At 40.7% G+C, this 17823-nt stretch overlaps 1 protein-coding gene across 1 annotated transcript in view; it reads right to left on the bottom strand.

Moving 5' to 3' along the window:
• Nucleotides 1-17823, bottom strand: part of ppfia4 (PTPRF interacting protein alpha 4) — a 64949-nt gene that overhangs the window by 21045 nt on the left and 26081 nt on the right. Inside the window, exons 3-4 of the mRNA XM_039612455.1 lie at nucleotides 617-718; nucleotides 317-481 (exon numbers count right to left, since the gene is read on the bottom strand). Coding sequence (XP_039468389.1) covers nucleotides 317-481; nucleotides 617-718 — 267 coding nt within the window. The remainder of the gene's footprint in view (nucleotides 1-316; nucleotides 482-616; nucleotides 719-17823) is intronic.

The following is a 17823-nucleotide window of genomic DNA, read 5'->3' on the forward strand; positions in this document are numbered from 1 at the left end:
GTTTTCACTTTTATATTAATATAGAGTCAGATTATTTTTCATCTGCATCCATTTGCTGTCCAACTCTGCTGCCACTGCTGTTATCTCCTAATGAAGTCTCATGACTTCAGCCACTTTCTGTTTTTGTCCTAAACAGAGGTTCATCAATAAAAAAGAAACAGTGAAAAAGGGCAAAAATTCTGTTAAAAGACAAATTTGAAGCAAGAAACTGTTAAGATATTGTGTCCTCAAGTTTCTAAATTCGTCATTTACTTGTCAGAACTAACCTCAGTCATGCACTATGTGTGTGTGTGTGAGAGCGAGAGAGAGAGTCCACCTTTTCATCCAGAGCCTTGTGGTGTTCAAAGAGCGACTTCAGAGCTTTGAGGACCTCCACCTCGCTGGAGACTCCAGATGGTGGGGGTGCCTGTCTTTTTACCACTGTCATTCTCAGACTGCGTTCGTGACGAGACACCAGACACTCCAGGTGCTCCAACAGCAGCTACGGCACGAACACACACACACCAATGTATGCATGACCAAAGAGAATACTAATTCCAGAAACATTGTTTGTTTTCATCAGCGTCAAACACACGCACGCCCTCAAAGACACACACACACACATAGATACACATACCCTGGTGTTGTTCCTTTCCGCTTTCAGCTCAGATATTTCCTCCTCTTTCTCCAGCAGCTGCTCACGGCATATGTTCAGCTCCTTTGTGAGGGTGGCAAACTCCTACACAACAAATACACACACAACACCCATACAGAGGTTAATACTGTATCACTGATCGAGGTAATGGCTGAGTGCGTTTGTTTAACTGAGCACGAATCCAGCTGCAGTCTCGTAGTTAAAGAGTGTGTGCATGTGGCCGAGCTGTTTGGTGGCCAGACACGAGCACAAACAAGAGGAACACATTATCAGCAGGGGATGTCAGGGCACACTTAAAAAATGGGCAGTCTAGGGTGGCTTCTCCAAAAAGAAAAGTGTTCTTGTGTGAGAGATGATGTCTGGGAATTTTTTTTCTGTGCATCTGCGATAAGAGGTTGTCTAAGAGGCTGGAAATTCCATGACACACTAGGTACAAAAACAGCACTATCTGAGCTGAATAAACAAAATGTGAGCTGTGCCACTCTGCCTACCTCAGTGTCTGGGTAATTTTCTGGCCCTTACATTGCTGTATCGTTGGTGGGGTCACGTCAGTGCTACTACAGATAAGATTACGAACTTCTCATGAAACAACAAGTTTGTTCCACGGTGAAAAAGTCTCTCAGTTCTTGCAAGTGTCATTTCTATAAATGAGAGAACTGACAACGATGAGAACACCTACAGCTGTCATTCATAATACACCAACCTCAGTTACTGACAGAAGGCTATACACTTCACTGAAGCTTTTACGCACTTGCAAGAACTGAATGTCCTTTAAAGCTGCATTTGAAAACCTTGAACAATGAGTGCCTCGATGCTTGGTTTCTGGGCGATCCACTCAGTTTCTTTAAGACTTCTTATATTCAGCCATTTTGTACATTTAGGCCGCTTGTGCCACGTGTAACAAAGCACAGACAATAACACAGTTGCTATGAGGAGGAGTGATGCATAAAATAGGCTGAAACATTAGGCTGAATTTTGGGAATTTTGGGAAACATGCTTTTCATTTCTTGTCAAGCAAAGCCTGATATGATAGCTTTAAAAAGTTACAGCTAACAGTCAATCTAACAGTCGATAGATGTAGCTTCTTTCTGTATCAGGAAGAAGGAACACAAGAAGCTCGAGAATGACCAAGGGCTGGGAGTGGCTCCAGCAGATCCCAGGACTGACATTTGAAATCTCCAGAAGAGCGGAGTCCAAGGAACAGCAAAGATACTATACAGGACCCTCAAGCTAGCAGGCCACTGGTAGAGGACCCGAGCTTAAAGGATAAAGATTTAAATTTTTAAAAAATGTTTTATTGCTCATAATTTTGGATAGAGCATGGCTTTTTAAAACAATTTTCAGTCTTTATTGTTCAGCTAAGCTAACTGGCTAAGCTAACTGGCTTGTTAACAATGTTAGCGTATGTATTCACATTTGAAAGTTGAAATTTTAATACAAAAGTGTTCTTTTCTGTTCCTACTGCCATAGACGTCTCCAAATCTACTAGAGATATCAGCGCTCCCTTTCTAAACCACCGCAAATGTCCCACACGTTATAAATTTGATGGATATTTTATGCTCTTTTGGCGCCGTAAATAGATATGGCTCCATTACCTTTAATAGTTTGTGAGATGGCTGTCATAGAACTGCGGTTTTCTGCTGTAAGTTTGATTCTTTTATAGTACATAAACTTTAATGGAGTTTCACCTGACCATACAGTGCTTCATTTTGGGGGCAAACTAGTGCTTTAAATGACAGCAGTGAAAAGGTTTGTGTAGACGTTACACAAAAGTAGCTGTTGGCCTATCCGTACCTCACAATGTACTTTACGAGTATATGAATCTGAATATGAGTTAACACAATGCAGCTCATTCTACCTCCTTACAACCATAATACACAATAATAACATATACATAATACATAAAACATCCATGCTAATTCTGATACTGTCACGTCTTCACATGCACTGGTTTGAGAGGTAATGGTCCACATCCTGTTAAACTCAGATAAATCAAGAAAGGCTTTAACAGGTTCTCACTGTAATCTCTTTTGATCAGTGGAAGGAAAGGTGATATGTCACCACATGGCTTTTTATGCACTAGTGGTAAATGGTAATGGACTGGTTCTTATATAATGCTTTTCTACTCTAACTGGGCACTCAAAGCACTTTACACAACTTGCCTCATTCACACAAGCATTTATTTCTATGCTCTATGTAAATGCTTCTATCTACCATTCACAGACATTTCATTCACACAGACCAATCTTCCGATTAGTAGCTGACCTGCTGTACCACTTGAGCTATAGCCACCCACCCCACTAGTGTTATTAATGGTTAATGTAACCTATGTAAGAAGTCAATCCTTATGTCAGAGGGTGCTTCCTGGTCTCACAGCCCCACATCTAATCCACTTTCCTTTGTGATTTTCTGTTATTCTGTCTGCAATCGATTAGATGTACTCGATTAGATGAGGTACTAAGAGTGCTGCTGCTACACTCTGCATCAGAGAACCAGTCGGTGGCACACACATCTCCTGCTGGAAGTTGATTTTTAATATTTTTCCCCGATCGATCACACTGGAACAAAAAATTGGATAGCTGTTTGTTCACCGAAGTCTGTGCATCTGTGTGTGCACGAGTGTGTGTGCGTTTGTTTGTCCATGTTGTCTGAATGTCACTTGGTGCTTTGTTGGCATTTCCTGTGAGCTCGGCTGTAGTCCAAACCAATACCCAGCGGCTTATGGTCTCCCTGCTTGTCCAACACACACACATCCACTTGCAAACATATGCTTTTTAAAGTCCTGAAGCTTGCTGCAGCTACGACACCGCACTCCTGGTCTCACGTTTTGCACAGATGACCAAAACACCAGCCCTGACTAAGAGATGTGTTTTTTAAAGTTAGAATGGAAATGTTCCACAACTACAGCCCTACATGAAACTGGCACCACAGTGGCAATACACTGACAGGTGTGAAAATATGTTCCAAGACATACCCCATTTGCACTGGTCTTCACCAGCAAAGCAGATGTGCTGATAAATTATAACTACTGAAGAATCTCTAGAGACCCTCTGCAATATTATACTAGCATTATAAGATAAAAACCTTACATTTATATGAGAGAGGATAAACGAGTAAATATAAATAAAGATATCACACATTGCATTTTCAACAATGTTTGAAATCTTGTAAAAATCATAAAGTCTCGGTGTGAACAGCTTACACGCAGCCCTGCATGACACGTTCGTGCAGCCTTTTTACAGAGAAATATAATAGGGATAAAAAATTACATTATGCCCACTAATGTGCATGATGGATGGACTGTTTCTCCTGTAAGTTTGATTTCAATTTTAATCAAGAGGTTAATGCATCTTAGTGGGGAAGTGAAATTTTATCCGAGTTCTGTTACTGTAAACTTTGAAGAGGCTAATGATGTCAGTAGCTGATGTAGGGGGATGACCCACACTGCTCTCATTACTTTTAATTAGCCCCACATTTCAGTCTTACCTTTAGCTTTACACTAATGATGCTGCTCTTTCTGCCAGTGTCTACCACTGTGCCACACGTTTGTGATATTTAACACATGTCTGCATGGATTAGTAATTTGAATGTCATGAGAAAAAAAAAAGATATGTGTCTCTTAATTTTGCTTGGCGCTTTTAATACTTATTCTCTCATCTGACTCCAGCATACAGATGAGATATAAAAACTTTTTTAAATAAAAAAACAACATTACATCCAGCAGGAAAGGCAGATGCTCTTCTATAATGACCCAGCTGAGTTGCTGAAAATGATTATCTAAATAATACATTGAAAACAAACCCACACACCATATATTAATAAACGTATTGATCTCTGCATTTCTATTTACCCTGTCTGGTGTGCTGCAAGCAAAAAAATATATAAAAAATTATAATAATAATAAAAAAACAAGACTTTGGAGCAGAGGGGAGCGAATGAATAGGACCGAGAGAGGAAACGAGTGACTAGAGGAAAGGGGAAAATGGGTCAGCTTGTTCATTTTACTTTCCCTTATTCCACAGGGTCCACAGGGGTGCATCAATAGACATGTGCTCGGCCCAAATCCGCCAACAGATGTTAGAGCTCGCTCTCTCTTTCAATCATGACAAAAAAGGCTCAACAGGCAACCTCTTGCGTTTTCTAGTTCATCTCTTCATCCCTTCATCTCTCGCCCAATCTCAACACGTAAAAAAGACAACGGCAAACACACACACAGAAAATGCAAACGGGAGAAATGCGCACCGCCAAACAACATGAAGGAAAGATACAGATGCATGATGTGGAGTATTTATAAAGTATATAACAAACACCTGTTATATGTAACATATAACACATTATCTGCTGAATGACTTCCTTTTAACTGCTGTTACTGCCTTTCACTTTGTTCTCTTTTTCAAAACCAAACGCACTATATAACCTTCACCACTCAAAACACAAAGAAAAAAGAAAAGGTTAATGTTTCCCAAACAACGGCACAATACATGCTGACGAAAACTTTGACATCTGTCAGGGTGCATATTGTATAGAGCCGAGAGAGAAGACTCCGGGTGTCTGGAGGAACACGGCTGCCTCCAACCACAATGTGAGATAGCAAGTGGTTACCAAACACTGCTGAGCCCAGACATTGTAAAGGGATTTCTCCCCTTCCTTTCCTTAAGCAGTTTGGGATTAAAGGATGAAAAAAATGCTGTGTGTATATGTGTGTGTGTGTGTGCAGAGAAGGAGAAGGCAAAAGATTGGAGTGGAGTCAGATAAAAAAAAAGGGCTAAAAGAGCCCCCCCCCACACACACACACACACACACACACACACACACACATACAATTCAAAAAAGCTGTATAAGATTTATTGCGGCTGCGGTTATCCTTTTCTACTTGTGTGTGAGTGTATTTTTGTGTTTTCGTTGTACGTGTGCAGCGTGCATAGAGGTCGGTACTATAGGGACTCGACCTACACCACACACCTGAACCGTATCTGAGGCCGCCCCCTCAGCTGCTCATTCACATCTCTCTCATCCATGATAACAGATATGGAGGATACAGTCAATGTCAAAATAATAGTAGAGCTCACTTTACTGGATGGTCATTGTCTCAGCATCAAAGGTACAGCGTTGTGGGATTGTGGAATTTATTGATGAATAATGTGTGTGTGTGTGTGTGTGTGTGTGTGTGTGTGTGTGTGTGTGTGTGTGTGTGTGTGTGTGTGTCTGGGAGGGGGGTTAGGAGGTGGTCATCAGAACTGACGTGGTTATATTTCACCTTGCCAGTTATTTTCTGTTGCGTGAGAAAACTGACTCTGAGTTCAGAGGACCTGATCATGACAGATACTGGCCCTTCACACCTTAACACCTTGTCAACACTACATCACACTACTCTTCATTCCAGATGCAGCAGTAGAAAGAGCCCTTCCTTCTTCTTTTTCTTTAATTCCTCTAAATGTATCCCAGTGAACTATGCAGTATTTCATGTCTGCTCTTAAAGTTAAAAGTACTGCTCATCAGACCAAATCCCAGCACTGACTATAACTCTTAATACACTCAACACCATGGGAATACTGCTTTCTAGTATTCTGCACCACATAAAGGGAATCCAAGACTTTCTCCACTGGCTGATCTTTGGCTTTTAAATTTCCCAGTTACTCGTATAAGAGATTGGAAAGTAATGAAGTAGACCTTTTAATTTCTATTCTTATTGATGTAATCACTGTGAAAATACCCAGCGTGGCACCTTCTCTGACTGTGATCCTTAATAAATTAATACATCAATCATATTCAATCCATCCATCTGTCCATTTTCTTATGCTTATCCAATTAAGGGTCGCAGAGGGCCTGGAGCAAATCCCAGCTGTCAAAGGGAAAGAGGCAGGGTACAGCCTGTCACAGGGCTAACACAGAAAACCACTCACACCTACAGCCAATTCAGAATCAGCAATTAAGTTAACATGCATGTCTTTGGACTTTGGGAGGAAGCCAGAGTGTCCACAGGGAACCCAAGAAGAGGCAGGGAAAACATGCAAACACCACACAGATAAGGCTCCAGTCAGACAGTGGATTCAGACCTCGGACCTTTTTGCTGTGAGATGACAGTGCACCATCATGTACCACGCTATCATACTGCCACAGTCAATCATATTCAAAGAAAACACAGAATTCCCTCATAATCTGCTTTGACAGTGTTATGTCCTTATATAACTTCATCCAAGATTTAAGAGATTTAAATTGAAGTTACACATCTTAGAATCTACTGAAACAGCATCAACATGTCCTGGACTACAGTAGGTGTAATTCATTTATCTTCTGGTAATATCACTTAACAGTATACTTGTTGATATAGGAGCCCACAAACATAAATGAACCAGGATGATGCTAGCAGTGAAAATCTGGCAATTTTGCACTAACCCACTACACTGTGACTTTTCCATCTCTTTTTTTAAATTCTCATCAGTGTCTCCACAGCTTGTTGGCAAACTGGGATTTGTTAACGAGAGTCAAAAATTTACAGAAATGTAAACTATCTCACTTGATCACCAGGTAACTCCTGGACGCTGTGTCCTTAGAATGAATTTATAAACTGATCAGTTGTACTTCTAAAATGTGTGACAGGATTTACAAGACAGGAGAGTGAAGCCAAAGCAAACATGAATGGACGCTTGCCAGAGCTTGAACGCGCTGAGGTCAAGCAGTTCCTCTCTGAGCATCAGCAGGTGGAAGGAAAGGAAACAAGGGACACTTGTGACTAAGCAAGACAGGAAAGCGAGTGAAGCTGTAAACATTCGCACATCACATCATATTCACATGATTCACAGGACAGGGCTGTGTTACGTGATATCATTTATGCTAATTTATGATCTCGCACGTCAGCAGCTTGAATATATTTTACATCTCTACAAAACAGATACACATTCTAAACATCAACTTGGACACTGTTTATCATTATGTCATTAGGTTTATTCTGTGGTGATGTTTATTGTACTCATCACGGCATCTTATATGAAAAAGTTGCATGGTCTCTGTGGCCAAGGGATTTGACTGACATATGCTACGGTTTCTATATGAGGCCCTCATTGGAGAACTGCCAATGTACATCACTTCTATGCTATAGTGCTATGGGTAATATTAAACTTGGTCCAGTGCGTTTTACTGCATGTTCATACTGCACTTGGATGACTGGTGTTTAGTTTTTCTTTTTCTCCAACCACCTCGATTTCTACACAGTGCACCCTAACAATGAATTCCTCGATAAATTCATTTCTGTAAATTATTTAGCTTCTGTTTTTAATTGCTTTAATTAATTTGCTTCTTGTATCTTCTTTGATCTTGAATCCTAAATTAATTGTATTTTTATTTTGTTTTTCATATTTTCTTTTCTTTTATTGTTTGCAACCTTTTAAATGGTATGATGTAAGCTGATCAGCTGTATCAAGAAGAGCTGTTAAAGCTAGGGTAAAGACAAAAGCGACAATAAGCGAGCAGCAGTATTCAGCTCTCTTTCACCATTATGACTATAAATAGTTTTGGTTTACCCACTTTTCTGTCTGTGGATGAGCAATAGCAGTGAAAAAGTTCAGCTCTGCCTATAGAGTTCACTAAAGTCTAGCTGAACAGCTTATACAATACACACTCATGATAATGCACTGGTGAGGATAAATCTTTTCAGATTTAAACCACAGAACCGTTCATTTGCTGTGGAGAGGCAAAGAAAAGCAAGCTACAATACAATATCAGAGATTATGTCTGCTGACTAAATTCCTTTCACATGCACACATCGAAAGACACTACACCAACTGTGATGTAAATCTTGGTATTTCACCAAGGGATGCCACAGCAAAGATGAATGCAGGGTCAGAGACTGGAGAATGAGTGAGTCCCTGGAGAGATTCAGATATCACAGCTCTGTAACTCTTCACCACTGCAGAGAGAGGAAGAGCGAGGTGGCAAACAGCCGAAAGGTGGACTCGACCTTCCTCTGGCAAATCTTAATCAGCACGCACACAGACACACATATAGACACAAAAGCGCGAACCTACACGAGAGCCATGACGAAACAACACCTAGCTGGGGTGTTGGCCCTAAAGTAGCCAGTGAGTAATCTGTTGCCATGACGCCACCTCTCACACTGCTGCCAACGCCATGGCAACGGCTCATTAGGAAAGTGTTTGAGCAGCAGACAAACTTTGCATGCAACGTTTCATCAAATGAATGCAGATACATTCTGTTGCACACACTACAACACAAACATGCACAAAGCCGCTGAGAGGTTTTCCTTCTGTATGATGGCGTGACAGCACTTGAGACTGGGGAAGGATGCAGCAGCAGTAGCTGACTGCAGCACTTGACAGATCCCAGCTCAGACTGATGCTCTGGAGGCACGAGTATAACCAAAAACTTTTCCAAAAGTTTTCCTACAGAAGGCACAGTGTGGAAACTAAACAACAATACAAACCTTGATGGCTGGGACAGATGTGTTTTAATACATCTGTCCCAGCCATGTATTAAAATACATCTGTCCCACTGCACCAGCGTAGGCTGAATTGCTCATAATTCAGCCTACGCTGTTTTCCCTGTTAAAGTACTGGCGGATAAGTTTGACAAAGTTAAATTGTTGTTTTACAGTTTCTAACTCTAAGAAATGAATGAATGAATTAATGTCTGGCTCTCTTCCACAGTGTGTCTTTTGTCCTGTCTTCCTCTGAACACCCCCAACCAGTCTCGACAGATGGCTGCTCCTCCCTGAGCCTGGTTCTGAGCCGGAGGTTTCTTCCTGTTAAAAGGGAGTTTTTTCTCTCATTATCGGCAAGTGCTTGGTCAGAAGGGGTCTTTTGACTGTTGGGGTTTTCTCTCTATTATTGTAGAATACAAGCTTTGAAGCTTAATACTGTTAACTGTTTGGCTGCCATCACACTATGTTAATGCTCTGATGGTGATCTAGATAATGAGCTTATTAGTTTATACTCCTGTCCATGTATTTGTAGTTGAATTGTACAATTACAGAAATGTTGTAGTTTTTTCCCCCACCATATTAAATCTAGCCAGAGGTCTACAGGAGTCTTGGTCATTTTGTTGACCAGTATTAAACCTTACTATAAGTTGCCAGATTCCATATTACACGTCCACTCCAATCAAAGTTTAATGAACTGAAATAACAAAAACTTCTAAATTAACATTTTGATCTTAAACATTTACATTCCCATAAGTCCTTGCACCTACCTAGCTTTCTGTTGATATTGTTGTCTTCAAAGGCATCACCATTTACACCATTTGCAGTATTCAGAACTACTCTTAAAGAATTCATGTACAAGCTTACCTGGATTTTTACAGAAATATGTTAAAGTGCAGGCGAAGCACCTTAGAAATAACAGGGCAAAGCTGCCCCAGATTTGTAGTGTTCTAAAACACTGATAAAAATCAAAGTGAAAATAGTTTAAATCATTTTTTAAGGGTTTTAAATAAAACCTGGGAGAAAGTCTGCTGTAAAAATATGCATATCAAAAGTTTTAAAACAGCCAGATTTCAGAGCACAAAAATGGCACGGTGTATTATATTGCACAAGATGGCATAGCTGGCACATCGGGCATGTCTCTTTGTTTCAGAATATCACATTCAGCGTGCAAATAGGTGTCAAATCCCTCCAAGTTTCCCAACTTTCTCTCCTCCTCCTCCGTGCCATTGAAGGCCTAAACCCAGAATAGCATCCATTCATGTATCAGAGTTTTCTTCATCAAAGCAAAACAAAACCTGTGCCAGAAAAGGGGACAAAAGAAAGAGAGGAAGGATGAGAGGGGAATACTTCCTCTGCTCGGTTGAAAGGAGAAGCACAAAGAGTTTTTGTTGCGCATCAGTAGAGTCTGTCTCTTGCACGCGTGCCGTAACAAGCATACGGCAAGTCAAGCATACACAGCAGTCACAGAAAAAGAGAGAGTTCCTAATCAGTGTATGACAGATATCTATCTCTATTATATTCACAAACAATGGAAGTTGAAAACGTGCTACTAACCACATGAACCAGTGAAAAGCTCTGTTGGTGACGGTGTACCCACATTTCTAAACGAATATGCAATTTGCTTTACTGTGAGGCATTAATCATTCTTTGCAGAGTGATTGAGGCATAGTGGTGAAAAGGAAGGAGGAGGAGGGAGGAAGAGGAGGTGGAGAGGAGGCCATATCTCAGACCTAGAAAAGAGCCATCAGCACTGAAATCAATACTCGGGCAAGGACATGTGGAGACCGCAGAGTGAGCTACTTGAGCTGAAGGCAATCCTTCACTGGAAATATCCAAACAGTGCATGAATGCCGAGTCCCTACCTGGTACATGTAGGTGTTAAAGTGGGTCCCATTCTGAAGGTGGATCTTGACTGTAGGGTTCATGGTGAATGCTAAACATATCAGAGCCTTCAAATGGACACCCCTTAAAATGAGAGACAGGAAGAGGATGAGGAGTAGTAGGTAAAGGGGGTGAGGATGGTGGAAAGGAGGGATAATTCCTCAGAATCCTGGTCCACAAAAAGTGCAGCAGGGCTAGATAAAACTCCTGTACTGCTCCCTCTGCCAGTCGCTCGGACAACAGCACTCCACTAGTCAGTCTGATATTATTACAGCCTGGGATGAGACACGGCAGGGAAGAAGAATTAAAAAAAAAGGGAGCGGGAGAGCAAGAGAAAAAGTGAGGGTAGAGAGATGGATAAACAGGGGCAGGCTGAGGAAAAGAAAGTATGATATTTGGTCAGCGATAAAGACAGAATGAGACAAGAACGATGAGGATGAAGGAGGGAGGAGAGAGAGCAGCTCGTAGCGCATCAGCTGACAGAGGAAGGAAGGGGCAGGGTTTAGACGAGGACTTGGGGCTCTGGCCACCTGTTCTGTGTTGCTTACTCACACACATATACACATGCACGCAGACATGAAAGTTCTGGCACTTAGTGCAGAGGGAGTTTTTAAATCACATTTGGCTGTAATGCTGAGAATTAGCATGAAATTAAACGCTCTATTTCCTCCTAATAAAAAAAAAACTCCAGTCACTGCTTACTCAACACAAATTCAGCAGACCCATTTTCCTCCAGCGTGACATTGTGTGTGCCGAATCTTTCTATTTATAAATGATAGCCTGCTTTGTCCCTTCTCTCCTGGTATAATAGCACAGTGCATGCACTTGGCTGGTCTGAAAGCCCCTCTGGTGATTTATACAGATTGTTAAATCTGCTTTATGATCACAAAGCTACTTTGTTTTTATTTTTCTGTGGATAAACTGAGTCGTGATTATAATTTTACAATTCCAATAATCACTAAAACTTACCAAATTAAACAGATCACGTGACCCCTAATTAGTGGAGACACATGATTCTTGGCAGTTGAACACAGCTAACAGCTTGGGACGCTACGGTTACAACTATACCACTATTACTGGAAATGTTCACAGTGCCAGTATGAAGATGTCATGTCAAAACTGTGTAGAAAGCATAGACATAACCAGCATCAACTGGTTTGTAAAGAGTTTTGAAGCATAGCTGCAGCAAGGTCAGGAAATACTATTATGTAATTTATTTATACGTAATTCCTAAACTCAATTCCCTCCTTTATTACTGTTTGAGGGTCTCTCTGCCTTCAGTTTTGTATTTAATAGATGAAACGCACGCTGTAATGGCTTGAGATCAGGGGACTGACCTGGACACTGAGGATTCAGAAGCTACAATACAACTGAACTCCAGTCAGTTTTGCAGCATTTTAAGGGATCTGTCATTCACACTTTCTGCCATATTATCAATAACAGTGCCACTGCCATGTTTGACAGATGATGTGAGTGTAACCAGTGGTTTGCGCCTTTTTTAAAAGTCCTCTGTATTTCCGTTCATGAACACATGACAATAGCATACAATAGTATGGCTACCTCCTCAAGAGTATTCTTGACTTGGTCTGATATTGTGAAGTTTTTCTTATGCATGGAAATAATTCATGCACTCTTCTGTGGTCTTTCAGGGCTTTTGTTGTGCATTTCTTCTTCTTAAGAATGAACCAGTCTGTTGATTGGGCAATGTTGGTGGTTTTAAGTGTAATGGTCTTACTCATTTGCACTGACATCTAACCCTGAAATGTTATAAAATACATATTCAAGGCTTTGAATCAACTTATTACATCTGCTTCATTTGTCATTAAATACCAAGGAAACAGGCCTCACCTGGCCATGAAACTGCTTGTTAGTCAACTCTCCGATTATTTTTTGAGCCTTTGGAAATGGTGGATTGTGTATGAAAGTAGATGTAATTCTTACACAGCTTATTCAAAACTTTTGTAAAACTGGATTAAAGCTAAAGACAAATCAAGTATTGATTTGAAATCCCTGTGGAGGTGTACTGGAGAAGTTTCTTGATTCCACCCGGAAAGAGAAATCCCTTTTGTTGCATCAGGAGGGGCATCCAGTGTAAAACTGACAAAGCAAACATACAGAGCTACACACTGTGGTGAGTCCTAGTGACAAGGGAGCAGCCAAAAGCAGCTTCTTCTTTACCTAAAGGTTGGATATTTAAGACTTTAGGAAAAGTTGTGTCACAGACTACACAACCAAAGAAATACAAACTTGTATTTTACAGTTTACACTGTGCAAAGTTGTACAGTGGGTGAAAATTTATATAACTCTTACCTTCAAGAAGTTAAAGTTACTATAACTTTGACAGGAGAGTGCCAAACAATGATAGCTGACACAGCTGATAGCTGCCAGCTGTCTGCTAACTGCTACCTGAGCTAGTTTGAGTCATTCTATAAACTCTTTACCATTTTTGTGCCTTTTGAAGAATTTTTTATGATATTTTTAGACAAATAATATGGCTTACTATACTAAGACTGTCCCCATTGCCTCAGTTTTATTTTAAGGGTGAGTGAAATCTTAGTATTGTTTCAGTGCTAGCAGTGTGTGTGTAATGCAGACCTTCGGTCTTTGGCTTCACCTTGCTAACCAAGGTAGTTCAGGTTAGCTGATAGCACTGCCACACTCTTCTGACCATCACTTTGGCTCCACAAAACAAACCTAGAGCCATAACTACAAACTTAGGCCTTCAGTACAGATGTCCACAAGCCAATAGGTGACATCACAGCAGCTACCTCCAAATTCTTTCTTTATCTCTTTTAAGTTATACAACTTTGCTAAAGTTGTTTAGAATGACTGACTAGCATAAAACCTAGCAGGCAAGGTTTTATAAAACTCAGTCTTACATTTTATCTACAGTGTTCTCAGATAACACATAACGTGTCAGTTCTCCCCAAATGCTTGATTGCAGTTCTCGCTACCAAGTGCAGCCCAATCAGTAATTAGGTTTAGGGGGTAAATACTTTTTCACAGAGAGCTAGGTAGAGTTATCAGGATAGTTTTTTTTTTCCATTGATAAATGAAATCATTTAAAAACTGCATTTTTGTATTTACTTGGGTTGTCTGATGATTTAAAAAAAAAGAAGAAATCAGGAATTGGGTAAATACTTTTTTCACAGAACTGTATGTACATTAAGCATCTGTGAATAATGTTTTTTTTTTCTTTTTTCTTCTTTAGCTTTTATTATGACAGTTAATTGTGGAGAGGAAAGGTGGGAGAGTGAGCAAGAGGAAGGCATGCAGCAAATGGCCCAGAGCTGTAATAACCCTGCAGCACATGGGTTGCCTGCTCAACTCACCGAGCTATAACAGCGCCCCAGAGTAACATGTTTAAGCTTATCGAACCATTAAATTCGTATCTTAACCTTTATGTATGCATCTGTATTGCTCTGTAAACAGGTAAGCTACAAACATATTCACTGTTACTGTGGACTGGAGTCAGTTTCTTTGTATATAGAAAAATAAACTGCCCACTTAAGGTAATTCTGTTTCAAATTATACAGTCATTCACAATTGCTAAAACTGGTTCACACAAGCATTACAGTTGAGTGGTACTATGGTTACGTTGTATGTAATGACTATTTAGTTACAACTCCTATTGCTATTTTCATTTAAATTTCATTACACTTTGTGTACTCATTAATTCTCATCTTCTCCTCTTGTTCTTCATCTCTCACATTCATGTTTAGTCACTAAAAATGTGTAATAAAACTCATTTAAAATCCCAATCCCTGGGAGTGGCATCGCATAAATGTAGAAGAAGATGTGAAAATGGTTCCTGTCTACAGGTCTACTTGCTTGCACCTGGTTGTCAAGGAAACAGGGGTTTGCAGAAGAGAAAGAGAGAACAGAAGATGACTCAGTGAGACAGACAAGTCTCCACACATCAAAACATCCTTTAATGATTTTTGGTGACTTCCGACGGTAACTGACAAGAGCTTACTGCAGGCTTGTGCCTCAGCCTCTTTGAGTAGCCAAACGCAGCGGATGCCACTGGTGACCGGGTGAGTGACGTGGAGAGGCAGAGACCCCTACTGGCATCACAAGGTATTCAGACAAACTAGTAGCAAACCAAACACGTACAAACTTTCACACAGAAACAGGTCAAATGGGTATTTGAGGATTCCATAAACAGCTTTGGAGCAGCCAAAAGTTTTCAAAGAGGGAAAAAAAAGTTACCATGTGCACATGTAGTTCTTTTGCAGAAGTGAGAAGAAGGAGAAGCAGGAAAACAAGAGTTCCAACAACCAGTAAAATCTACTGCATGTTGATAACTACTCCTTGACATCAGTGGGAATCAGTATTGGCAGAACCTGAGATTTATTGTCAGAGACAAAAACACAGAAACAACTCGACACACAAACATCAGCAAGCAGCACAGTCAAAAACACTCGAAACCCGACACATTTGAAAGCATATTTTCTGCAGCAGAATCCACAGAAGTGCTAGACCTCTGACTTTTTTTTTTTATCTGACAGCCTCTCACAGCTTTTTCTCTCCTTCGTTTCTTCTGCTTCACCCTTTCTCGTTTTGCGGCTGCCTAACTGCACCTGATTGCTTCTTTCACACTCAATCCACTCTAGCTTCTCTCTGCATGGGATCTCATCCTCTTTTTTTCTCCTGTGCTTCTTCTCTCTTTCTCTCCTCTTTCCTGTCTTCCCTGTCCCCCCCCCCAACCGTAGCTAATCTCAGCTGAAACTTCCCTCGATGGAGAGCGGCCATTTTACACCCTAACATGCGGTAACATGGAGCAGAAGGCACCACCTCTATGCACAACCATGAATAACAAATGAACACATGTATTATCTATACAAAGGTTATGGGTTTGGTGTGTAGGGTGGATTTAAGCCTTCCCAGTGTATACAGACACCAAGCAAAGAACATTACAATGATAGTTGTCGTTTCGTCCACAAGTCTAACAAAACTATGGTAAATACAGACTTAGCCTTTATTTTATTACTGTAATCAATTCCAATTAAAATTTAAATTTATACCACTAATAAAGCACATGATAACAAAGCATTAACTTGCTAGACTTGTGCAAAGCAAGCAAAGCATTAAACATAATATAATACAACTGCGTTCTGGTGCCTAGCAAAATATACTTGTTTTTATACAGTTAAATGACATGATCAGTACCACTCTCATACTGGTTTATGCCAGCAGCTGGCACATTTAGCTTGCCCTAAAAACAGGAAAACAACAAAGCTTCCTGGGCAATGCTCAAAACAATTAAAGGAACACTTTTTAATCAGAGTATCAAGTCAGTTCAACTTCTGCGATACTGCTCTGGTTAGTTAAGTAGCAGATGGGGTTGTTTTTCAGTTTCAGCTGCTTTGGTGTTAATTAAATTAACTAGAGGGGCAACAATGAAAAAACCACCAAAACAGGAATGGTTTTACAAGTGGAGGCCACTGACATTTTCCCCCCCATCATCTTTTCTGACTGTTTTTTCCTCTAGTTTTGCATTTGGTTAAGCTAAGTGTCACTACTGATAGCAAGAGGCAATACCTGGACCCTAAAGAGGTTGCACAGGTAGTCCAAGTCCTCCAGGATGGCACATCAGTACATGCCATTGCCAGAAGATTTGCTGATTCTCCCAGCACAATCTCAAGCCCATGGAGGAAATTCCAGCAAACAGGCAGTTACTCTAGCAGAGCTGGATAGAAGTTCCTTAATCCATCAGTAGGACCTTTGTGCAAGGACAAACAGGATGAGCTTTGCCAGAGCACTGCAAAATGACCTCCAGCAGGTCACTTGTGTGAATGTCTCTAACAAAACAATCAAAAACAGGCCTCCTGGGCACTGTGGAGCCCAACTGGAATTTGCCATAGAATACCAAATTTGTCATGTCCAACACTAGCTCTCTGTGATTTTCACAGATGAGAGCAGATTCACCCTGAGCACAAGTGAAAAGGGTCTGGAGAAGCTGTGGACAACGTTCAGCTGCCTATTACACTGTGCAATAGGCAGCTGAACGTTGTTCAGTGATGGGTCAGTGGGTGTTGGGTCATCTCTTCAACAGGCTATGCAACGGCACCCTGACTGCCATTAGTTATTAGTATGAAATCCTTGGACTCATTGTCAGACCCTATGCTGGTGCGGTGGGGTCCTGCGAGAGTATGCAGGCAGTTCCTGGAGGATGAAGGAATTGATACCATTGATTGGCCCCCGCGATCATCTGACCTAAATCTGCAACATTATATTTTGGTCCATTCGACGCCACCAAGTTGGACCTCAGACTGTTCAGGAGCTGATCCTGCAGAACACTATCCATCATCTGTTTAGTACAAACTACACAGTACCAGTTTGTGTTGCTGCAATGAAATCTTGGCAAAATGAACTAGGCTGCTGCATTATTGGTTTTTGGGTTGTCTTTGAATTCAGCCTTCTGCAGGGTGATCGTTTTAATTTCCACCAAATGATGCAGTGCCCTTTTGTTCCTAACACATTACCCGGTCCACATCAGTACAGATATCCAGCATGATGGTTTTTTTCCATTGAGAGCTGATGTGTTTTCTAAGTGTTCCTTTAAATTTTTGAGCAATATGTAAAAAGTGAGCTTTCTGTTTTTAACCACAAAAGAACCAATCCAATATGATCAGTTGGATATCTGTCCAACAAACTGAAACAATCAGATGCAGTAACCCTGTCTGTCTCCTAGAGAAAATACATTTGTACACAGTGAACTTGCAACAGCAAACATTTTTCTGGGTTATAACGGCTGAACACAGGATGCTGTTATATCATTTTCACATAGAAATTAAGCACTTGTATTCACACTGCTCTTCCCCATTTGTTATACAGATATTAGACACAAAGTCACTCTGGGAGGAGG

Source organism: Oreochromis aureus, linkage group 5, assembly GCF_013358895.1.
Source record: "Oreochromis aureus strain Israel breed Guangdong linkage group 5, ZZ_aureus, whole genome shotgun sequence".
NCBI lineage: Eukaryota > Metazoa > Chordata > Actinopteri > Cichliformes > Cichlidae > Oreochromis > Oreochromis aureus.